The sequence below is a fragment of the Aquarana catesbeiana genome, linkage group LG06, assembly GCF_042186555.1.
Source record: "Aquarana catesbeiana isolate 2022-GZ linkage group LG06, ASM4218655v1, whole genome shotgun sequence".
Taxonomy (NCBI): domain Eukaryota; kingdom Metazoa; phylum Chordata; class Amphibia; order Anura; family Ranidae; genus Aquarana; species Aquarana catesbeiana.
The window spans coordinates 7,142,004-7,167,039 of NC_133329.1; the positions used below are offsets into that span (position 1 = coordinate 7,142,004).

The following is a 25,036-nucleotide window of genomic DNA, read 5'->3' on the forward strand; positions in this document are numbered from 1 at the left end:
ATTCCTTTCACAGAGGAGCCCTGGTTTAAATTAATCTCAGAAGAGCACAGAGCCAATGAACCCCCCTGTGTGCTCCGGGGGGGTTGTGTGCTCCGGGGGGGTTGTGTGCTCCGGGGGGTGTCAGGGGGAACTTCTGTATTATAAATATATGGATGTACGGCTGATACAACTGTATTGTGACACAAAGTGTTACATGGATTTTCTCTATCATTCATTTACCTTTATTCATCGAAATCTTTTCTTTATATTGAATCTGGTGCCAGTTAACGGATCCTGCCAGGTAAGTCTCCCACCACCCTCTTCCCACCACTATTAATCTCTGCATTGGAATCACGAGACAAGAAAATGAAGAAATATAAGAAGATTTTTCAACATTCTGCCAGTCCGGCCATACGTATGTGTGTATTTCTTTCTTCATTTGCTTTACAGATATTCCAAGTTCTTCCCTTTCTTATGAGGCAGATTTCGGGAAATACAAAAACGTATATATGTCTATATTTGTAGCCTGTATAGCAAAACTGTTTTCTTCATACGTTTAATTTCACATCACTTTTTAAATGAACATTTCTAATGTGTTTTATGAGTTGTTTAATATGTTAATACAATACAGTTAAGTGTTTGTATTAATATTGTTATATCTTTGTGGGGGGGGGGGAGCTATATTAAAATGATTTACAGGTATAAGAATCATTTTATTTCAATTTGTTGTAATCGGATCTCACTTTTATTGCAGCCAATGGGTTTTACGTAGAATGAGCCAAAAAAAAAAAATACAGTGCCTTGAAAAATTATTTATACCCCTTTAAAATCCTCATTTTGTCATGTTACAACCAAAAACGTAAATGTATTTTATTGGGATTTTATGTGATAGACCAACACAAAGTGGCACATAATTGTGAAGTGGAAGGAAAATAGTTTTTTTAAATGTTTTACAAATAAATATGTGAAAAGTGTGGGGGGGGGGGCATTTGTATTCAGCACCCCCCCTTTACTCTGATACCCCTAACTAAAATCTAGTGGAACCAATTGCCTTCAGAAGTCACCTAATTAGTAAATAGAGTCCACCTGTGTGCAATGTAATCTCAGTATAAATACAGATGTTCTGTGAAGCCCTCAGAGGTTAGTTAGAGAACTTTAGTTCTCATCATGAAGGCCAAGGAACACACCAGACAGGTCAGGGATAAAGTTGTGGAGAAGTATAAAGCAGGTTTAGGTTATAAAAAAAAAATCTCCCAAGCTTTGAACATCTCACGGAGCTCTGTTCAATCCATCATCAGAAAATGGAAAGAGTATGGCAGAACTGCAAACCTACCAAGACATGGCCGTCCACCTAAACTGACCGGCCGGGCAAGGAGAGAATTCATCAGAGAAGAGCCAAGAGGTCCATGGTAACTCTGGAGGAGCTGCAGAGATCCACAGCTCAGGTGGGAGAATCTGTCCACAGGACAACTATTAGTCGTGTTCTCCACAAATCTGCCCTTTATGGAAGAGTGACAAGAAGAAAGACATTGGTGAAAGAAAGTCATAAGAAGTCCTGTTTGTAGTTTGTGAGAAGCCATGTGGAGGACACAGCAAACATGTGGAAGAAGGTGATCTGGTCAGATGAGACCAAAATTCAACTTTTTGGCCTAAAAGCAAAAAGCTATGTGTGGGGGAAAACTAACACTACACATCACCCTGGACACACCATCCCCACCGTGAAACATGGTGGTGGCAGCATCATGTGGTGGGGATGCTTTTCTTCAGCAGGGACAGGGAAGCTGGTCAGAGTTGATGGGAAGATGGATGGAGACAAATACAGGACAATCTTAGAAGAAAACCTGTTAGAGTCTACAAATGGCTGGAGACTGGAGCGGAGGTTCACCTTCCAGCAGGACAACGACCCGAAACATCCAGCCAGAGCTACAATGGAATGGTTAAGATCAAAGCATATTTATGTGTTAGAATGTCCCAGTCACAGTCCAGACCTAAATCACATTGAGAATCTGTGGCAAGACTTGAAAATTGCTGATCACAGACGCTCTCCATCCAATCTGACAGAGCTTGAGATATTTTACAAAGAAGAATGGGCAGAAATGTCCTCTCTAGATGTGCAAAGCTGGTAGAGACATCCCCAAAAAGACTTGTAGAGAAAGGGGGTTCTACAAAGTATTGACTCCGGGGGGCACCATACAAATGCCCACCTACACTTTTCACATATTTATTTGTATCATTTATCATTTTCCTTCCACTTCACAATTATGGGCCACTTTGTGTTGGTCTATCACATAAAATCCCAATAAAATACATTTACGTTTTTGGTTGTAACATGACAAAATGTGGGAAATTTCAAGCAGTATGAATACTTTTTCAAGGCACTGTACACTAATCTCATAGACAGAACAATTGCCTAATATAAAAATGAGAGTGCCTATCTTGTGAACCTTAATCTACAGGCTGGACTCTCTGAGTTGCTTTAAAATAACTACTGTATTTATCGGCGTATAACACGCACCCCAAGTTTAGGAGAGAATTTTAGGGAAAAAAACTTTTAGGAGGGAAGTTTAAGGAAAAGAAACTTACATTAAAATGCCTATCATTGCAGCCTTTTCAGTGTCAGTGCAGCCTTGACCCAGTGTCCATTGCAGCCTTGTCAGTGCAGCTTTGCCCCAGTGCAGTCTTGTCAGTGCAGCCTTGTCAGTGCAGCTTTGCCCCAGTGCAGCCTTATCAGTGCAGCTTTGCCCCAGTGGTCAGTGCAGCCTTGCCCCCAGTGTCCATGCGTACCACCGCAGCCGACATACACATAGCTGCATGTTTTAAATATGGTGCCGCGGAGTCCGGAGGGAGTCGGCGCCGGCGGAACTGAACGAACGCCACCGAGATACACATAGTCGAGTGTATCCGGCTCTTTCCGGCGCCGCTCACAGTCCCGCCCAGTCCCGCCCTATGACGGACATAACACAGGTCCAATGGCGGGACTGGGCATGACTGTGAGCGGCGCCGGAAAGAGCCGAATACACTCGACTATGTGTATCTCGGCTCTGTGATTTCGGCGGCGCTCGTTCAGCTCCGCCGAGTCCCTCCGAACTCCGCGGCGCCATATTTAAAACGACGCGCTATGTGAATGTCGGCGGCGATCGCTGCCGATAGCTCACAATTAGCGGGGATCGGCGTATAACATGCACCCACGATTTCCCCCTGATTTTAAGGGGAAAAAAGTGCGTGTTATATGCCGATAAATACGGTATATCATTTCTAGAATCACTTAAAATGTTTGTTTTTTTTTTTGTCTCTGATGTGGAAAATAATCACTATTTTTTTTTCTGTGTCTTGGGTGACGAACAACTGAAAAATGTTACCCATCGTGTGTTTTCTGCATAACTTTAAATGTACATTCTCAAATAAAGGCTCTTCATAGTTGAGATTGATCAAAATCTGTAAGCTGCAGGAAATAAAAAGTTATTTTTATATATATATTTTTGGCCCCTTGTCCTCAATAATGTATTTCCACTAAATAAAAATGGGCAAAAATATTTCTACGGGGAATCAGACGGTTTTGAATGGATTCTTCCTCTCTGGATTGTCTGACCTTCCAGCTCTCCAGCTTCCTCTATTTCTCTTCTTCCTTCTCATCTACCTTCTGACTAGGGATGAGCCGAACACCCCCCGGTTCGGTTCGCACCAGAACCCGCGAACGGACCGAAAGTTCGCACGAACGTTAGAACCCCATTGACGTCTATGGGACTCGAACGTTCGAAATCAAAAGTGCTCATTTTAAAGGCTAATTTGCATGGTATTGTCCTAAAAAGGGTTTGGGGACCCGGGTCCTACCCCAGGGGACATGTATCAATGCAAAAAAAACTTTTAAAAACGGCCGTTTTTTCGGGAGCAGTGATTTTAATGATGCTTAAAGTAAAAAAAAAAAAGTGAAATATTCCTTTAAATATCGTACCTGGGGGGTGTCTATAGTATGCCTGTAAAGTGACGCGTGTTTCCCATGTTTAGAACAGTCCCTGCACCAAATGTCATTTTTAAAGGAAAAAATCTCATTTAAAACTGCTTGCGGGTTTAATGTCATGTCGGGTCATGGCAATATGGATGAAAATCAGTGAGACAAACGGCATGGGTACCCCCCAGTCCATTACCAGTCCCTTTGGGTCTTGTATGGATATTAAGGGGAACCCCGCACCCAAATTAAAATAAGGAAAGGTGTGGGGCCACCAGGCCCTATATACTCTGAACAGCAGTATACAGGCGGTGCAAACAAGACAGGGACTGTAGGTTTGTTGTTAAGTAGAATCTGTTTGTAATTTTGAACATTTTTAACGTGTTTAGCTCCAGCCAAAAAATCTTTTCTAAGCTTTTTGGAAAACATAGGGAAGGGTTATCACCCCTGTGACATTTGTTTTGCTGTCTTTCCTCCTCTTCAGAAGATTTCACCTCACTTTTTTGTCCCAATGAAAAATGTTTTTTGAAAATTTGGGTTTTTTTGTGGAACAAGGATTGGAAAGCATCAGTGGAAAGGAGAACTTGTTTTCCCATATTAACTCTTACAGGAGAGAATTTCCCTTCCTAGGGGTAGATTTCATCTCACTTCCTGTTGTCTCCTTCCGTTTGCAAGTAGGAGTCGTTTGTAAGTTAGATGTTTGAAAGTAGGGTCCTGCCCTATATACTCAGCAGAAATTTGGGCCTTAGGTGTTGCTGTGGCCACAACACTGTAAGCCCTCACAGGGCCCTGCTGTGAAATATTAGATCAAGAATTGTAATTACATGCCCCTGTTGAACAGCAGCTGAAAAATTAGGCCTTAGGCACTGGTGCTGGTGCCACAACACTGCAACCCCTCACAGACACTCTAGTTGGAACGCAGGAACGAGCCCTGCTGCAAATTATTGCTTCAAAAATTGTAATTACACGCCCCTGTTAGACAGGGGCAGAAAAATTGGGCCTTAGGCACTGGTGCTGGTGCCACAACACTGCAACCCCTCACAGACACTCTAGTTGGAACGCAGGAACGAGCCCTGCTGCAAATGATTGCTTCAAAAATTGTAATTACACGCCCCTGTTAGACAGGGGCAGAAAAATTGGGCCTTAGGCACTGGTGCTGGTGCCACAACACTGCAACCCCTCACAGACACTCTAGTTGGAACGCAGGAACGAGCCCTGCTGCAAAGTATTGCATCAAAAATTGTAATTACACGCCCCTGTTAGACAGGGGCAGAAAAATTGGGCCCTAGGCACTGGTGCTGGTGCCACAACACTGCAACCCCTCACAGACACTCTAGTTGGAATGCAGGAACGAGCCCTGCTGCAAAGTATTACATCAAAAATTGTAATTACACGCCCCTGTTAAACAGGGGCTGAAAAATTGTGCCTTAGGCACTGGTGGTGGCGCCCAGAACCAAAAATGTTCTTACAAGCTATCAGCGTGATGATTGAGGAGGAAGAGGATAATTACTCAGGGATAGTCACTCAGCATCAGCATAGGCAGTCTTTGAAGGGATCTGAGATTTCAAAAAAAATTATTCGGTTACATCAGCATCAGGTGCTTGGTAGCTGGTGGTGATCCAAGACTCATTCATTTTTATGAAGGTCAGCCGATCGACCGAGTCGGTGGACAGACGCACCCTGTGATCGGTTACCACGCCTCCAGCAGCACTGAATGTGCGTTCCGAAAGAACGCTGGATGCAGGACAGGCCAGTAGCTCAATTGCATACTGTGCAAGCTCTGGCCAGTGATCCATCCTCAAGACCCAGTAACCCAGAGGATTTTCGGTGGGAAAGGTGTCCAAGTCTGATCTTGCCCCTAGGTATTCCTGCACCATGTAAAACAGACGCTGGCGATGGTTGCTGGAACCGATCATACCTTGGGGCTGCGGACCAAAAAATTGTCTGAACGCATCGGTCAGACGGCCACCTTCTCCACCGCTCCTTCTTTGACTGACCGAAGCCTCAGCAACACGTTGTCCAGAAACAGGAGTTTGTAACCTCCCAGTCTCTGGGAACGCGTTGCACAGACCTTTCTGCAAGGCCTCCCGAAGATGTTTCATCCTCTGCTCCCTCTGCGATGGCAAGATAAGGTCCGCAACCTTACCCTTGTAACGTGGATCAAGGAGGGTTGCCAGCCAGTATTGGTCCTTCTCCTTGATACCACGAATACGAGGATCCTTACGCAGGCTTTGCAGGATCAGGGAGGCCATGCAGCGTAGGTTTGCTGAGGCATTCGGTCCGGAGTCCTCTGGGTCACTAAGAACGACATGGTCCGCAGCCACCTCCTCCCAGCCACGTACAAGTCCATGTGTTTCTTGGGACTGATCCCTTAAAGACTGCTGCTGATGCTGAGTGCCAGGCTCCACCTCCATACTGACACAATCTTCCTCCTCCTCCTCTTCCTCCTCGTCCTCTTCCTGTGTGATCGGCGGGCACGCAGGAACACTGTCTGGATAAAGGGGGCCTTGAGAGCTAAGGAAGTCCTCCTCTTCCTGCCTCTGTTCTGCCTCAAGTGCCCTGTCCATTATTCCACGCAGCGTGTGCTCCAACAGGTGGACAAGGGGGACAGTGTCACTGATGCATGCACTGTCACTGCTCACCATCCTCGTGGCCTCCTCGAATGGTGACAGGACAGTGCATGCATCCCTGATCATGGCCCACTGGCGTGGGGAAAAAAAACCAAGCTCCCCTGACCCTGTCCTGGTGCCATAGTCGCACAGGTACTCATTGATGGCCCTCTGCTGCGTGTGCAGCCGCTGCAGCATGGCCAACGTTGAGTTCCACCTGGTGGGCATGTCACAGATTAGGCGGTTCTTGGGCAGGTTAAACTCCTTTTGGAGGTCCGTCAGCCGAGCACTGGCATTATATGACCGGCGGAAATGCACACAGACTTTCCTGGCCTGCCTCAGGACATCCTGTAAGCCCGGGTACCTGCCCAAGAACCGCTGCACCACCAAGTTAAGGACGTGAGCCAAACAGGGCACATGGGTCATTTGTCCCTGTCGGAGGGCAGAGAGGAGGTTGGTGCCATTGTCGCAAACCACCATTCCTGCCTTAAGTTGGCGTGGCGTCAACCACCTCTGAACCTGCCCCTGCAGAGCTGACAGAACCTCTGCCCCAGTGTGGCTCCTGTCCCCCAAGCACACCAGCTCAAGCACCGCATGGCATCTTTTGGCCTGCGTACTTGCGTAGCCCCTTGAACGCCTACGGAGCACCGCTGGTTCCGAGGAAGAGGCCATGGAGGAAGAAGAAGAGGAGGGGGTGGAGGAGAGAGGTGTGTCACAATCAGCATTTTGGAGGCGTGGTGGCGGAACAACCTCCAACACTACTGCACCTTGTCCTGCATCCTTCCCAGCTGCCAGCAGAGTCACCCAATGCGCCGTGAAACTTAGGTAACGTCCCTGTCCATGCCTGCTGGACCATGAGTCAGCGGTAATATGCACCTTACCGCTGACCGCCCTGTCCAGCGAGGCATGGACATTGCCTTCCACATGCCGGTAGAGAGCCGGAATCGCCTTCCGTGAGAAAAAGTGGCGTTTGGGTACCTGCCACTGAGGAACCGCACATTCCACAAACTCACGGAAGGGGGCAGAGTCTACCAACTGAAAAGGCAGCAGTTGAAGTGCTAGCAATTTTGCCAAGCTAGCATTCAACCGCTGGGCATGTGGATGGCTGGGAGCAAACTTCTTTCGGCGGTGCAGCAGCTGGGGCAGGGAAATTTGCCTGGTACAATCTGACGTCGGTGTACCAAAAGCAGATTGCCCACAAGTACTTGGCTGTGACACACCTAATTCTACACCTTCATTCCTCTCACTGTAGGTCTCAGAGAGGACTGAAGGTCTAGTGGGGTTGGAAATCTCAGCTGATGAGGAGCAAGGAGAGATCCTCTTTGTTCTTTGGTGTGGGTCTTTTAGATACGCTTGCCAACGAACTGCATGGCAGGTCAACATATGTCTGGTCAAGCATGTGGTACCCAAGCGGGAGATATTTTGGCCACGCGAGATACGCTTGAGACATATGTTGCAAATAGCAGCGGTGCGATCTGATGCACTCGTCTCAAAAAAGGCCCACACCAAAGAACTTTTTGAATAACGCGCAGAGACTGCAGCGCCCTGCACATGTGGAGCTTTGGGGTGTGATGCAGTCAATGTGCTGCCCTTAGGCTGGCCCCTGGAGGGCATCCTGCCTCGTTGGTGATGTGCTGCCGCCTCCTCCTCCTCCTCCTCCTCCTCCTCCTCCTCCTCCTCCTCTCTCCTATCAGGCACCCACGTTGAGTCAGTGACCTCATCATCCCCTCCCTCCTCATCACTGGAGCAAACCTGGCAGTATGCTGCAGCAGGGGGAGCATGACTGCCAGATTGCTGTCCTTCTTGGGCACCCCCTCTGTCCGCGCTCATGTTACTGCCTTCATCGAGCTCAGTATCGTCATCAGAGCCTTCCAAACGCTGGGCATCCTCCTGGAGCATGTACCCAACACTGTGGTCAAACAGTTCGAGGGAATCCTCATGAGGACATGGTGGAGCTAGGGAAGGAGTCACTGATGACATTGAGCTGAGGGAAGAGGCCGCTGCTTTGCCAGACAAAGCACCCTGGGCATGGGTGAGAGAGGATGAGGAGGATGAGGACGGCTTGGTCATCCACTCGACCAAGTCTTCCGCATGTTGCGGCTCAACATGGCCAGCTGCCGAAAAAAAGGCCAAGCGTGTCCCATGGCCACGTGCTGATGAGGATGCACCGTCTCCACGACCAGCACTAGACACAGAGCCTGCTTGCCCTCTCTTATTGGCTTGTGACTGTCTGCCTCTCCTTCTTGGCCTTCCAGACATACTAATGGCCTGTAGCTGCACTAAGCTGGGATAGAACACCTGTAATTTTCTTCAAGTAGCTTTATATACTGTAACCAGACAAGCCTGCCTGTCAGTAGGAAGATAACAGGAACGGATCTAGCTGAACACTGTGAGCAGGACGCACTGTACTAAATGTAAATAGTCTAGCTGCCTGACCGTGGTACTAATAGGATCAAATAGAACACCTGTAATTTTCTTCAGGTAGCTTTATATACTGTAACCAGACAAGCCTGCCTGTCAGTAGGAAGATAACAGGAACGGATCTAGCTGTACACTGTGAGCAGGACGCACTGTACTAAATGTAAATAGTCTAGCTGCCTGACCGTGGTACTAATAGGATCAAATAGAACACCTGTAATTTTCTTCAGGTAGCTTTATATACTGTAACCAGACAAGCCTGCCTGTCAGTAGGAAGATAACAGGAACGGATCTAGCTGAACACTGTGAGCAGGACACACTGTACTAAATGTAAATAGTCTAGCTGCCTGACCGTGGTACTAATAGGATCAAATAGAACACCTGTAATTTTCTTCAGGTAGCTTTATATACTGTAACCAGACAAGCCTGCCGGTCAGTAGGAATTTAACAGGAACGGATCTAGCTGAACACTGTGAGCAGGACACACTGTACTAAATGTAAATAGTCTAGCTGCCTGACCGTGGTACTAATAGGATCAAATAGAACACCTGTAATTTTCTTCAGGTAGCTTTATATACTGTAACCAGACAAGCCTGCCGGTCAGTAGGAATTTAACAGGAACGGATCTAGCTGAACACTGTGAGCAGGACGCACTGCACTAAATGTAAATAGCAGGAACGGATCTAGCTGAACACTGTGAGCAGGACGCACTGCACTAAATGTAAATAGTCTAGAAGATAACAGGAACGGATCTAGCTGAACACTGTGAGCAGGACGCACTGCATTAAATGTAAATAGTCTAGATAGAAGATAACAGGAACGGATCTAGCTAAACTGAATACAGTGTATATATATATATATGCAACACCTGGGATGCATATATATACACAATACACTGTAAGTGCAGCTAACTGACTGACTGTTCTGCCTAATCTATCTAACTCAAATCAAATGACACTGTCTCTCTCTCTCTCTATCTCTCAGCACACCGGAACACACACTACACAGGGCCGCCGTGCAGGCGGCCTTATATAGTGTGGGGTGTGTACTAAATGCCCTGAGCCGTAATTGGCCAAAGCCACCCTGGCTTTGGCCAATTACAGCTCTCTCTACTGACAGCGCTGTGATTGGCCAAGCATGCGGGTCATAGTGCATGCTTGGCCAATCATCAGCCAGCAATGCACTGCGATGCCGCAGTGAATTATGGGCCGTGACGCGCCACACGAATTTAGCGCGAACGGCCCATAACGTTCGCAATTCGGCGAACGATCGAACAGCCGATGTTCGAGTCGAACATGGGTTCGACTCGAACACGAAGCTCATCCCTACTTCTGACATTAATCTGGAATTTGCTGATCATGGTCCTCATAGTCACCGACTCTCACCTCCACGTTCCTATGTATTTCTTCCTTGGGAACCTGGCCGGTTTGGACCTCTGTTGTTCTTCAGTCACCGTACCAAGATTGCTATTTGACCTTCACACCAAGATGAGAAAGATTTCCATAACAGAATGTTTATTTCAAGTCTTCTTCTTTTTATTATTTGCCACATCTGAGCTTTTTCTGTTGGCTGTCATGTCCTATGATCGATATACCGCCATTTGCCAGCCGTTACATTACACACAGATCATTTGTTGGAAGGTTTGTGTAGAGTTGGCGTCCATTGCTGGGTGTCTTGGTCTTACCACTGCTTTAGTGTATACTCTGTGTGCATTAAGATTAACATTTTGTGGATCAGATATTATAGAAAGTTTCTTCTGTGACCTTCCTCAGTTGTTTCAGATCTCCTGCAGTGACATCTACATCAACGTTCTGCTCATCTTTCTCGTGGGTGGATTCGTTGGAGGTGGGTCCCTGATACTGACCTCCCTGTCATATATTTATATATTCAAAACTGTCCTAAAAATGCAGATTAAGGTTACAAGAAGTAAAGTTTTCTCTACATGTTCCTCTCACTTGACTGTGGTGTTTATATTTTATGGCTCACTGATGTTCAATTATTTTCAGCCAAGTTCTAAACATTTTCCTGGTGACAAAGTGGTGTCTGTTTTTTACACGGCGATCGTTCCTCTCCTCAATCCTCTGATTTACAGTCTGAGGAACCAGGATCTAAGAAAAGCATTCAGAGATTTTGTCAAGAAGAACTTCTCCAATTCAGTATAGAAGAGGATCTATCTTTTCTGGTTCATTCAGATTCATACAACTACCTGAGCATAGTTTAACACATCTGAGGTTGTTGGAATACTACTGTAATAGATATTGATAATTTTAATCTATTTTATGCATAATGTTCAAATTCAACAGCTTTTCCACTACAAGGATTACCTGGAGAATCACAACCGCAGCCACATATCATCCGGATATGTGGCTGAGACTGTTGAGACCAAAGACCTGGCCCCCCGCAGCCTTGGTGATCTTCAATCAACTTTTGCAGAAGCCTAAGGATGCACCCCTGGAACTTGATCACAACCACAGGGCCTTGGGCCCCCCACTATCCTAACTCAGCATTCCCGCGTGACATCATATTTTGGGTGCATTTCTATAAGACCAAAGAAGAGATCATGCAGATAGCTTGCACACAGGATACCATCCGCTTTAATGAGACACCCGTTATGCTACTGCCTAACCTGTCTAAACAAACTATGGTGATGCAACATGCTTTGAAGCTCCTGACGGAAGCCCTACAGGCTAAACACATCAAGTACCGCTGGAACTTTCCATTTCAGCTTAAAGCCCTTCATGAGAGCAAGTCGGCAGTTTTCTGTACTCTGGGGGACCTGCCTACGTTCCTTGGAACATTTGAACTACACCAGATCTCTTTAGCGGATTGGCCCCTCAAGGCAGCGACACCTGGTCTCCCATTTTCCACTGGCTGGTAGAAATGGTCCCACAAGAAGAGATATAGATCTTCTATTCATAATTCACCCGATGGCTGACTTCTGGATGGGTTGCAGAAGGGTCACCTAAAATGACAATCTCTTAGACGGCTTTCACACCGAGCTGCAGGGGGCGTCGGCGGTAAAGCGGCGCTATTTTAGCATCGCTTAACCATCGTTTTAGAGGCGCTATTAGGCCGCTAGCGGGGCAGTTTTAATGCTTCGCTAGTGGCCGAAAAGGGGTTTAATCTGCCCGCAAAATGCCCCTGGAACGACATTTTGCCGGCGGTATCGAAGCACTGCCCCACTGATTTCAATGGGGAGCAGCAGGGGAGGAGCGGTGAGTTCACCGCTCCTTCACTGCTCCAAAGAAGCTGCTGGCAGGACTTTTTCTGACGCCCTGCCAGCGCACCGCTCCAGTGTGAAAGCCCTCGGGCTTTCACAATGGAGTGAATGGAGACGCTTTTTTCAGGCGCTATACAGGCGCTATTTTTAGCGCTGTAGCACCTGAAAAACTCTAGCAGTGTGAAAGGGGTCTTAGTCTTATGCGTTGTTGTTGCCACCCACTGCAGCAACCTTATTATCTTCTGATGCTCATAACGTTACTGAGCTTTTCCAGCTTTAAGTTACTTTTGTTAAAATGTGTATTTTTGCCATTTATCATAATAGGCTGATTTTGAGCTACCAGAAAAATGTGACTTTACGTGGGTGCCACAGGTGGGGTACACCCTGAGGCCTTCCAGACTTCTGGTTTCCCCTCTCCTGTCTCAACTCATTTTTGGTTATAACAGTTTATATTAGAGCCCCGTAGAGTTGGGGGAGATCTGTGTACTCACCATATTCCCCATGTTAGGGTGTTCAGTGCCTTTCTTGGCCCTGCTTTTGCTGTTTGCTATTGTACTATTTTTCTGGCGGGGGTCCTCCCCTTAACGCCCACTAGAGGTAGCTTAGTTTTCAGATCTACTCATATTTCTCACATTAGGTCGTTGTTCCTGTTAACTCCTTGTATAGAAAATAAGACTCATGGTTGGACCTGTGATACCCTTTTGGCCCTTCCTGGCATGGAAACCTCAAGTGGTGTCTCTATTTTATCATTCCCTCTGCTCACTTTTTTCTTCTCTTTTCGCCACCTTTTCCCTTTTCTGTTGTTCTTTTGGGCTATAGATGTCCTCAGTTTTTTCATCAGAGTTTACTGTCCCTTATATCATGGCAAGCCCACTAGCCCTGAAGGTGTCTGCTCTCAACTGCAGAGGCCCAAACTCACCTGAAAAACAATTGCAGTATTTCTACAATTTTCAGTCCAAAACCCATATTCTCCTCCTGCAGGAACCCCATTTGTACTAATAAGGTTCCACAGCTTCGGAATAAATATTTCACATCCTGGTTCAACAGTACAAACCCATTTGTAAAATCAAAAAGGGTGACCATAGCCTTTTACGGCACTTTTCAGCCAGTGGTGTTAGAGTCATCAGACTATCCTACTGACCAATACCTTTTTTTTATTGAAATACATGAATTTTTTTTTTGTATGGTTAATGTATGTTCTCCTAACCAGGACCAGTCTTGTTTTTTCTTGTCTGTTGTGGCGTGTCTGGGACACTTCGGTGTGGGAGACCTGATTCTTGGAGGGGACCTAAGTGTTCCTTTGATACCTCAGCTTGACTTTTCCACTGGTGAGTCTTCTCTCCCCTCTGCTCACTTGACCACCATACAAACTCAACTAAACACACTTTCATTGGTAGACGTGTGGCCAGTACTACACCGACATGAGAGAGATTATAATTTTTACTCTGTTCCTCACAATTCCTATAGCAGGATTGACTACATTTTTGTGACACAATCCCTGCTGGTCCATAATCCCTCTGCCTCTATTTGCCTACGATTATGGTCAGACCATTCTCCTGTTCACTTAGCCCTGGGCAGTCTCCCGTTCATGTCCAGACACCGCTCCTGGCGACTGAACAAAAACCTCTTTAATAGACACATCATGCATTCAGGCCATGACTCAGATGATTCTCACGCCTCTGATTCCACGACCCTGTTAAGTCAATGGGAGGCTCTGAAATGCATCCTCAGAGGTATATTTATTCAGCATGGATCCAAACTTAAAGAGAACAGACTGCTTACATGGGCAGATTGTTGCACCATATTGCTTCACTCGAGAATGCACTCTTGACCCCACAACCTTGCTTAATCATTTGAAAGCAAGATGTGACCTCTTGCATCTTTTTGCCGATCGTTCACTGATAGTCAGGGACAAAGTGCGTAATCTCTATTACTCTCAGCCCAACAAATGTGGGCGTCACTTGGCATGGGTATCCACCCTCAACCACCCCAACAATCTATCACATAAATACTGTCATCAACAAACACTAAAGTTTACAATAACGAGGAGATAGCTTCCAAATTTTGTAAATATTATGCCTAACTTTATACTCTCTATCAGTCAGTCCCACAAAACTCTTCTAAATCAGTGTAGGCTATGCACTCCCATATCTGTGAGATGGCACTATCAACTCCCTCACAAGAGGACTCTACAGATTTAGATGCACCGTTGAGCGAAATGGAGTTCCTATGCTCAATTAAAAGTCTCAAAGTAGGAAAGAGCCCTGGACCCGATGAGTTCACTCCTCAATTCTATAAGACTCTTGCGCCATTTCTCTTACCCTTTCTGGCTGAAGCCTTTAAATAGATTGATGACTCAAATCTCCCATATTCTGCAAGCTCAGATTGTGGCCCTTACCAAACTGGGTAAGGATCCATTGTCCTGTAGCAATTATCAGCCCATTTCAATTGTTAATATGGATTTAAAGTATTTGCCAAAGTGTTAGCTAATCACCGGTTGGTTTTATTCCTTTACGCAAAGATAGGTATTTCACCACCAAGACCATACAACTGATATCTTTTTTCACAACAACATAAGATTCTGGCCTGCCTTCTCACATTTGACTCCGAGAAGGCTTTTGACCAGGTACATTGGGCCTTTCTCCGGCAGTCCTTGGAGCAAGTTGGAATGGGCCCCAGGATGATCTTCTGTATCATGTCATTGTACTCTTCTCCATCTACGAATGTCCTGGTTAATGGACTCACTTGGACCCATTGCTAATGGAACTGGCCAAGGATGCCCTTTATCACCCCTCTTATACGCTATTGCAATAGAACATTTGGCTCAGGCAATTCATCAGACTCCTTTGATTAATGGCATCCATGCATTGTAAGCTTTACCTTTATTCAGATGACTTACTCTTCTATGTTACTCAACCCCACGTTAGCATTCCCTCTATCTTGGCCAAAATACAGCGATTCGGTTTATTCATCAACTCCAAACTAAATCTCGTCAAAACTGAAGCATTAAACGTAACTGCTTTATTACCTTTACAGTCCAGTTTTCCACTTTGCTGGCCTCACATATTTATTGCCTAACTAGGGACAGCTATCCCAGCTTATGGACCTGTATGCATTAAACTAAGGCCCTCTGCTTACCAAAATACGCCAATCATGAGAAACCTGCTACAACATGAACATTCCTTCGGTTGGCAGGCTAAACATTTTGAAAATCATGCTTCTGCATTGCCCTCACATATGCTAGACTGGTTTCCATGTCCTCTTGCGAAAGCATCCACGATGGTGTAGCAAGACATGTCCCCAGTGGATTTGAGGGCTCTGCCCTGGCATCATCATAGCTTGTTTCACACTTTTCTCACTTGCTCACCACTTATGATTGCTACTATCAAGGCGGCCCATATGCTCTCTCTACCGCTCTAAGCCCACTTTCCCCATTGTTCAATAATTACGTATTCCCCGAAGCATGGCATGTGATCTCTTTAGAGACAAGCGACAGGTTGGATTGGCCTTTGCCAAGTTCTTTTGCACAATCTGTGATGGGATCCTTTGTTTTCCACTCCTCCAGGGAGGTTCTCTCACTAAACTAAACTCATTTAATGATGTTTATCAAGACTCTTCATGCCTCAGGTTCAGTAAACAGACCCCTTAGTTCAAAAACATATGTCTCTTCTCAGACCCTCCTTACCACACACTCTCTACCATGTACAGCTCTATACTACAGCATGCTCACGGCTCACTTCCTACCTTTTACCAGACTGTGGTGTAGGAATCTGGGGATGAAGATTACTCTTGAGGACTGGCACCCAGCTTTTATTTATATGCATAAAGTCTCTGTCTCCTGCTATGCCCAGGATAAAAAGTATAAACTAATATCCAGATGGTACAGAGACCCTGTCACCCTACATCATATGTTCTCTTCAGCCCCAGAGGGTTGCTGGCGCTGCTACAATGGAAAAGGTACGTACCTACATATCTTGTGGGAATGCATGCAGATGCTGCAGTTTTAGAATGCAATCTTTCAAATGTATAATGATATTTAGGCAGAGTTTCACACCCCTTCCCCTTCCATAGCGTTACTCTGAGGTTCCGTAAAATCACAGAAAAATTGTCAGATTCTGGACATCTGAATCAATGGCTCCTTTAGCACGGGTGGTGGACACAATTAATGACATCAAGCTGATGGAGGAGATGCAGTCAGGGGAATTAGACTCCTGGAATAAGTTTTTATGGTACAGCTGGGTGGACTTTTTGGCCTCCGAAGAGTTTAAAAGTCAGCTCTGGTAAAGGAAGCCTTGAGATCCCCTGGCACTGGGGCTCCCTTTTTTAGTTTTAGTTTGTAATTTTTTTTATTTTCTCCTCTGCAAATGAGACCATGACAGCTTCTATCATTTTTTTTTATGTAGGGCATGACTGAAAGTCTGAGCACCCCCGAATGGGCTTGCCCCTACACGCACATAGTTCAGGTTCTACAAGCTTGGACCCAAAACTTGACAGACCAAACTCATAGACCAACCTTTCCTTGCTTCTTCTTTTCTTTCTTTCTTTATCTCTTTTCTTTTTGTCCCCTCCCCCTTTTCTCAGCTAATTCTTTTACCCATCAGACTCAATCATGATGTTTTTTTTTGCATTTTCTTCTTCATTTTTTCAGTATCACACATGTGGCATGCAGCTGGCCTTAGGGCCTATGCTTACTATGTGAATTCTTGTATTTTGCACATGTTATCCATATGCCTCATTTTGAATTTGGGTTTGACTGAATACTATAATAATATAATAATAATATGTGATATACTGTTGTTAATTGTTACTTCTGAAATGTACGCATTTTACTTTATCTTTGTTAAAACTCAATAAACATATATTCAACCTAGAGAATATGTATTATTATTATGGTATGCAGAATTTACATAGCACCAACAATTTGCATAGCGCTTTACAACATGAGGGCAGACATTACAGTTACAATACATAGCAATACAGGAGGAATCAGAGGGCCCTGATCCTTAGAGCTTACAATCTAGAAGGGAAGGTCAAGTGATAAAAAAGGTAATAGCTGTGGGGGATGAACTGATGGAGAAAATAAAAGTACAGTTGCGAGGTGGGGGTAGATTAGGCTTCTTTAAAGAGAAGGGTTTTCAGGGATTGTCTAAAAGTAAACAAAGTAGGGGATAGTCATATTAGAGAGCAGAGGGTCTTGGGAGGAACGAAGAGAACGATTAGGTTGGTATTTTGAGACTAGGCTAGTGATGTAGCTGGGGGCTGAGTTGTGGATGGCTTTGTAAGTTGTTGTTAGTATTTCAAATTAAATTTGTTGGGTGCGCGGAAGCCAGTGGAGGGATTGACAGAGAGAAGTAGCAGACACTGAACGCTTGGTAAGGTGGCTGAGCCTGGCAGCAGCATTCATGATGGACAGAAGGGGGGATAGCTTATGTACAGGTAATCCAATGAGGAGGGAGTTGGAGTAGTCGAGGTGGGAGATGACCAGGGAGTGAATTAGGAGCTTTGTGGTGTCATTGGTTAGGAATGGGCATATTTTTGAGATGTTGCAGAGGTTGAGGTGGAAATCTTTGGACAGTGATTGGACATGGGGCTGAAAGGATAGTTCAGAGTCCAGGATTACACCTAGAACCATGGCATGGGTGGTGAGTTGAGGGTTGTGGCACTGATCTTGAGGGAGAAATCAGGGAAGAGGCACATGGGGGAGGATATATTATGAGCTTGGTTTTGGATTGAGTTTGAGGAAGTGGTGTGGCATCCAGGCTGATATGTCTGTTAGTAAATGAGTGATGTGTGAGGAGACTGAAGGAGTGAACTGAGGGGTAGAGAGATAAATGTGGGTGTTGTCAGCGTAGAGATGTTATTGAATGCCATGGGAGGCTATCAGCTAACCCAAAGAGGAAGTTTAAATTGAGAATAGAGGGGATATGATTTCAATTTATAAATACCATACTGGCTTACTTGCATAAACTGCATTCCTTAAATAAAGAATAAAAAAAAAAAATACCGTACTGGTCACCCCACAATAGGGATACAACTTTTTTGCGGAAGAAAGTTTAACAAGACACAAGGCCACTCATTAAAATGAGAAGAAAAGAGGTTTAACCTTAAACTACATAGAGGATTCTTTACTGTTATGCCCCGTACACACGGTCAGATTTTCCGATGGAAAATGTCCGATCGGAGCGCGTTGTTGGAAATTCCGACCGTGTGTGGGCTCCATCGGACATTTTCCATCGGATTTTCCGACACACAAAGTTTGAGAGCAGGCTATAAAATTTTCCGACAACAAAATCCGTTGTCAGAAATTCCGATCGTGTGTACACAAATCCGACGCACAAAGTGCCACGCATGCTCAGAATAAATAAAGAGGTGAAAGCTATTGGCTACTGCCCCGTTTATAGTCCTGACGTACGTGTTTTACGTCACCACATTCAGAATGATCAGATTTTCTGACAACTTTGTGTGACCGTGTGTATGCAAACAAGTTTGAGCCAACATCCGTCGGAAAAAATCCTAGGATTTTGTTGTCGGAATGTCCGAACAAAGTCCGACTGTGTGTACGGGGCATAAGAGCGGCAAGGATGTGGAATTCCCTTCCACAGGTGATGGTCTCAGCGGGGGGCATTGATAGTTTAAAAAAACTATTAAATAAGCACCTGAACGAACACAACATACAGGGATATACAATGTAATACTGACATATAATCACACACATAGGTTGGACTTGTGTCTTTTTTCTGGTACAATCTTTTTGTTGAAATTTTTGAGAAATGAGAACAACTGTAATAATCCCACGCAGGGGATATAAACAATAAGCATGACATGGTACAGCTGAATAGTGCGCATCAGAAGCATATTTGATAGTGGGAATTGTCAAACATCAACGGTCCTCCAGCCGAGGCCAGGGGTCAATATAGGGTAACTGAGCTTAATTGCTCAGAGGTTAAGACGTGGAGTAGTTCACCAAAATTTGGAAAACAAAACTAAAATCGGGGTCATACAAACAAAGAGCAAAAATGAGAAAACACAAAAAAAACAATGGGAAATGGGAAAGACAAATAAGAGAGAGAAAGAGAGAAAAATTAAAAAGGGGGGGAGGGAGCTAGGTGGTGAAGGGGGGACAGAAGAGAGGAGAAGGAAAGACAGAGAAAGAAAGGGGATGCGGAGCAAGAGGATTGGGTAGGGAAAGGAAAAGGGTACCCCCAGGTCGGGAGGGTAGAGGAGGTCAGTTAGCGAGGCCTAGGCTGGTCAGATGCAAAGTGGGAAGAGCGTAGGACCACCACGGGCCCCAAAACTTGAGGAACTTAGCGTGCGAGTCATGAAGAATACTAGACATTTTCTCATTAATCATGAGAGTCGTTAGGATGCTCTTCACCTCCTCAAACAAGACAGCTGGCTTCTTCCAGGCCCTTGCTATTGTACGCTTTGCAGCGATAAACAAATAGGTGGCCAACTTCTGCTGATAGGAGAAGAGGCCCAGGATCAGGCAGTGGAGTAAGGCCAATTTAGCATTCTTGCGGGGAGGAATATGGAGGAGAGTTGACAGAAGACTGAAAACCTTTGACCAGAATCCCACCAGACGGGGGCAGGACCACCAGATATGAAGTTCATCTCCACGCTGACCACAGCCCCTGAAACATCTATCGCTGCAGGATGGGTTTGATTTGGCGATACGGGATGGAACCCAATACCAACGGAGGATTACCTTATAGGCTGCCTCTAGGGTAGCCGTGTTAAAGGAGCATTTTGCAGTATTTGACCAGGCTTTGTTTCAATCCGCTGGATCGATGTGGGATAAGTCTCGCTCCCAATCAGTTAAGAGAGGAGTAAATCAAAAATATAGTACCTGGAGATCCTGGAGAGTGTTGGCACGTTTGTTCAAAGGCCGTTTTCTGGTAGGGAAAAGTATCATTGCATCTGAGAGAGGAGATCTAGTGTCCTAATTGAAGATACCTGAAAGATTCCACTAAGGGAGCTTCACGAGCCTCCCGGATTGAAGCCTAAGAGGGGAAGGTGCGAGTCCCAAGAAAATGTCGGACCTGTGAGAATCCATGGGCTGGCCACCAGGAAAAAACATGAGGTTGTTCTAGGCCAGGGGGAAACAGGTGGTTATTTAGGAGGGGGAGAAGCAGGAGGGATGGGGACAGGAGCCCACTGGAGTACTGAACCGTGTCCCAGAGTTTTAAGCTATGGGCCATCAAAGGGCTGAGTGAGGGGAGACGCCTTTTAGGAGTGAGCCATAAGGGAGCAGAGATGGGGACCAGTCCACAATTGGGGATCTCCAGGAGTACCCAGAATGGAATATCAGAGGTAGCCTGGAGCATTGTAAGCTGGGAGATTTGTGCAGCTTGATAATACTTGGCGATGGTCGGGACTCCAAGCCTACCTCTCAGTCTGTGAGCATAAAAGGTAAAGTGGGAAACCCTTGGACGCTTGTTGGCCCAGATAATGGAAAGAAGCTTTTTCTGGAGGAGACATAAGAAAAATGCAGGGATCTGGACTGGTAGAGTCCGGAAAAAGTATAAAATCTTCGGGAGGACCGTCATCTTGACGGCATAGATACGGCCAATCCAGGACAAGGTGGGGAACCTCCAGGATGTCATGAGCGCCATGATGGTACGTAACAGGGGATAATAGTTTTCAGAAAACAGGGAGGAGTAAGATGGGGTCAAATTAATACCCAAATATACTAAAGTAGAGCTGGACCAGAGGTATGGGAAAGAGGATTGGAGGTGTGCGACCAGGGAGCTTGGGAGGGAAATGTTCAGTTCCATAGTTTTAAGGGGGTTAATATGGAGCCCGGGTCAGGAGGGATTGTAGATTGGGTAGGGAGATAATTGGGTTAGTAAGGGTCAAAAGAACATCATCCGTGAACATATTTACCTAGTAACATTTGCCTGCGTATGGAATTACATTAATGTTTGGGTCAGCTCTAAGAGCCATGGCCAGGGGTTCAAGGGCAAGGATAAAGAGAACAGGAGACAGGGGACAACCCTGCCGTGTTCCTCTGGAGATGGGGGTGATAAGCAGCCCACATAGTGGACGGCGGAGGAAGGGAAGAGTAGAGAGCGGTCAGCCAGGTGAGAACTGAGTCTCCAAAGCCCCAACGTTGGAGCACAGAGCATAAATAGTCCCACGAGAAGGAATCAAAAGCTTTGTACATGTTTGGCGAAAGAAGAAACCCTGGGGTTTTGCAATGGTGCAGCAGAGAAATTAGGTGAACTACCTTCCGAACATTGTCCCCAGCCTGGGGACCGGGCACAAAGCCTACCTGGTCTCTGTGGATCAAAGAACAAAGGTATTTATTAATGCGTGAACATAGGATCTTGGTCAGTAACTTCATTACCTCACTCAGAAAAGAAATGGGGTGGAAAGCTTGAGGAGCATGGGCTTCTACATGAGCCGCTAAATGCAGCGGCGCATGCGCACAGGGGATTCTCGGCTGGCAGCTCGGCAAACTCCGGAGCTTGCCAGACTGAAGTCTCCCGCGTGCACGCGTGGGAGTGACGTCATCGCGGCTCCGGCCACTCACAGCGCCGGAGCCGCGATACCCGGAAGACACGCCGAGGGGAGATGTCAGCTCCATCGGCGTGGACAGGATGAGATGCCGGCGCCTCATTCTAAGGTAAGTGTCTCATAATGAGCTAGTATGCGGTGCATACTAGCTCATTATGCCTTTTCCCTTGCAGGTATAGAAAAAAAAAACAAAAAACGCGGGTATACAACCACTTTAAGTGACTCTTTGCTATCAGCATAGTGTGTAGCGGGAGTTTTCTTTTATTATTATCATTTTAGCGCCGCACTAGACCAAATAGATTTTGCTCACCCACATACAGATTGATCCTTTGTTGTGCTGGCAGCCATTTTTTGTTAGTTTAAGACAGCGCGTTTGTTTTTCCCTTTTTTTTTTCCATACAATGCATACAGTATGACTTTCATTTTTCTTTATCCAGTATGGCAGATTTTTGTTGATACATTTTAACCATCGTTTTCTGCATTGAATTTGAATGTAGATTATCAAATAAAGAATCCTAATATTTGAGATTCTATATCAGCCATTCTCAACCAGGGTTCAGTGGAACCCTGGGGTTCCTCCAGAGGTTGCTAGGGGTTCCTTGAGCTGTGGCTGATGAACCACCTTTTTGATGATGCCCACAGAGTTCAAGGTTCAGCATCACTTACCAAAGCCAGCGGCATGACACCAAATATCTTTTTAGCTGTCTTTAAGGGTGGCAATCTGAGCACTACTTTAAGAGGGACATTCTTCCTATTGGCCACCAGTATCAGGGGCATTGTTCCTATTGACTAAAAATAAGCAAAGAACTGCGCTAAGTGCATAAATAGTGAAAACATAAAATAGGTGAATTATTAATGGCACAATTGTGATGAGAAGTCCTGCTGCTAAACACTAAAACCTCGATATAAGGCAAAAACAATGTAGACAATAATCAGTGTAGCGCTGGACACAAATAATAAATAGCAATGAGAAAATATTCACTACAAAATGTGTTATACATAATCCCTAGTATTACTAGATCCCCAATGGGTGAGATATCATCAGTGAAAAAAATATATATATCACATATATATCACATATATATATATATATATGTCACAACTGACGTCATCAGGGGTCGGGCTGATGGCGTCAGTTGTGACGAAACGGGCGTAGGGTCACAACGCCGACACGCATCGCGCATGCACGAACCGATTTTAAACAGCTAAGGAGCTTTTTTACTGTCACTTTGCTGTAAGTGCTTTTGTTATGCTTTAGTTTAATAAATTGAGCCCTTCTTTAGTCAATCTGCACTATTGGAGTCCCTTTTTGTTTTTCTTTTGGGATCTGTGGCTTATTTGTACATGGCCCTTCTGGGAAGGAGCACTGAAGGAATCCCTGGGAGCTTTTCTTCCATACTGGAGTCCCCGTTGCTGCGGACTACTTGTCTGGCGAGGAGAGCGGGAGAGAACTTATCATCCTCGGATATTTTCCACTACTAAGCCTGTATTGACCCCCCTGAGTAAGGGGGGGTCGCATGCTTTCTGGTAAGCCTCTAATTTTACCATCTGGTGGTGGGCTGCACTAAAGGTGGATCAAGCAATCCTGAACCCTGCAATAAGTAGGGTCGCTGGTTCGAATCCCAACCACGACACTACCTGCCTGGAGTTTGCATGTTCTCCCTGTGCCTGCGTGGGTTTCCTCCGGGTACTCCGGTTTCCTCCCACACTCCAAAGACATGCTGGTAGGTTAATTGGCTTCTGTCCAAAATTGGCCCTAGTATATGAATGGGGACCTTTGATTGAGGGTAGGGACTGATGTGAGTGTGCGATGTACAGGGTTAGGAACAAGGGTCAGGGTTGTAGACACACACTCACTCAGGTTGAACTGGATGGACTGGTGTCTTTATTCAACCTTACTAACTATGTAACACAGAAAGCCTTTTCTTGATTTCTTTGGATTCATTTTTTTATTTGAGACACTTATGAACTTTTTATTTCACATTTTTTATTTTACACCTTTTTTCTTGTATACACCCTTCAGGGTATGGACTCACATTAATAAGGATTATCACTTATATGATTTTCACCTTTTATTTTATGATGATATAAGTTCTAGGTGAATAATTCACATGTGTTTATATTATATATGTGCATTGCATCACCAGTTTAATGCCACACTGTTCGTTTTGATATATATATTTTTTTCACTGATGATATCTCATCCATTGGGGATCTAGTAATACTAGGGATTATGTATAACATATTTTGTAGTCAATATTTTCTCATTACTATTTATTATTTGTGTCCAGCGCTACACTGATTATTGTCTACATTGTTCCTATTGACCCCTGATGAATTGGTTTTAGTAAGGGTTCCCCGAAACCTGAAAATCATTTTTGGGGTTCCTTCTAGGGTTAAAAGGTTGAGAAAGCCTGTTCTACAGTTCGGACAGAAAGTATTCAGACCCCCTTAAATTTTTCACTCTTTGTTATATTGCAGCCATTTGCTAGAATCATTTAAGTTCATTTTTTCCTCATTAATGTACACACAGCACCCCATATTGACAGAAAAACACAGAATTTGCAACTTTTTTGCAGATTTATTAAAAAAGAAAAACTGAAATATCACATGGTCCTAAGTATTCAGACCCTTTGCTCAGTATTTAGTAGAAGCCCCTTTTGATCTAATACAGCCATGAGTCTTTTTGGGAAAGATACAACAAGTTTTTCACACCTGGATTTGGGGATCCTCTGCCATTCCTCCTTGCAGATCCTCTCCAGTTCTGTCAGGTTGGATGGTAAACGTTGGTGGGCAGCCATTTTTAGGTCTCTCCAGAGATGCTCAATTGGGTTTAAGTCAGGGCTCTGGCTGGGCCATTCAAGAACAGTCACGGAGTTGTTGTGAAGCCACTCCTTCGTTATTTTAGCTGTGTGCTTAGGGTCATTGTCTTGTTGAAAGGTAAACCTTTGGCCCAGTCTGAGGTTCTGAGCACTCTGGAGAAGGTTTTCATCCAGGATATCCCTGGACTTTGGCCGCATTTCCCTCAAATGCAACCAGTCGTCCTGTCCCTACAGCTGAAAAACACCCCCACAGCATGATGCTGCCACCACCATGCTTCACTGTTGGGACTGTATCGGACAGGTGATGAGCAGTGTCTGGTTTTCTCCACACATACCACTTAGAATTAAGGCCAAAAAGTTCTATCTTGATCTCATCAGACCAGAGAATCTTATTTCTCACCATCTTGGAGTCCTTCAGGTGTTTTTTAGCAAACTCCATGCGGTCTTTCATGTGTCTTGCACTGAGAGGCTTCCGTTGGGCCACTCTGCCATAAAGCCCTGACTGGTGGAGGGCTGCAGTGATGGT

At 45.3% G+C, this 25,036-nt stretch overlaps 1 protein-coding gene across 1 annotated transcript; it reads left to right on the forward strand.

Annotated features, from left to right (window-relative positions):
- Positions 1 to 3,526: 3,526 nt before the first annotated feature.
- LOC141147446 (olfactory receptor 5AR1-like) lies at positions 3,527 to 11,393 on the forward strand. Its single transcript, XM_073634681.1, has 3 exons — positions 3,527 to 3,616; positions 10,281 to 11,108; positions 11,256 to 11,393. The coding sequence occupies exons 2-3, from the start codon at positions 10,311 to 10,313 to the stop codon at positions 11,391 to 11,393; spliced, it is 936 nt and encodes a 311-aa protein (XP_073490782.1). The 5' UTR covers positions 3,527 to 3,616; positions 10,281 to 10,310.
- The last annotated feature ends 13,643 nt before the right edge of the window (positions 11,394 to 25,036 follow it).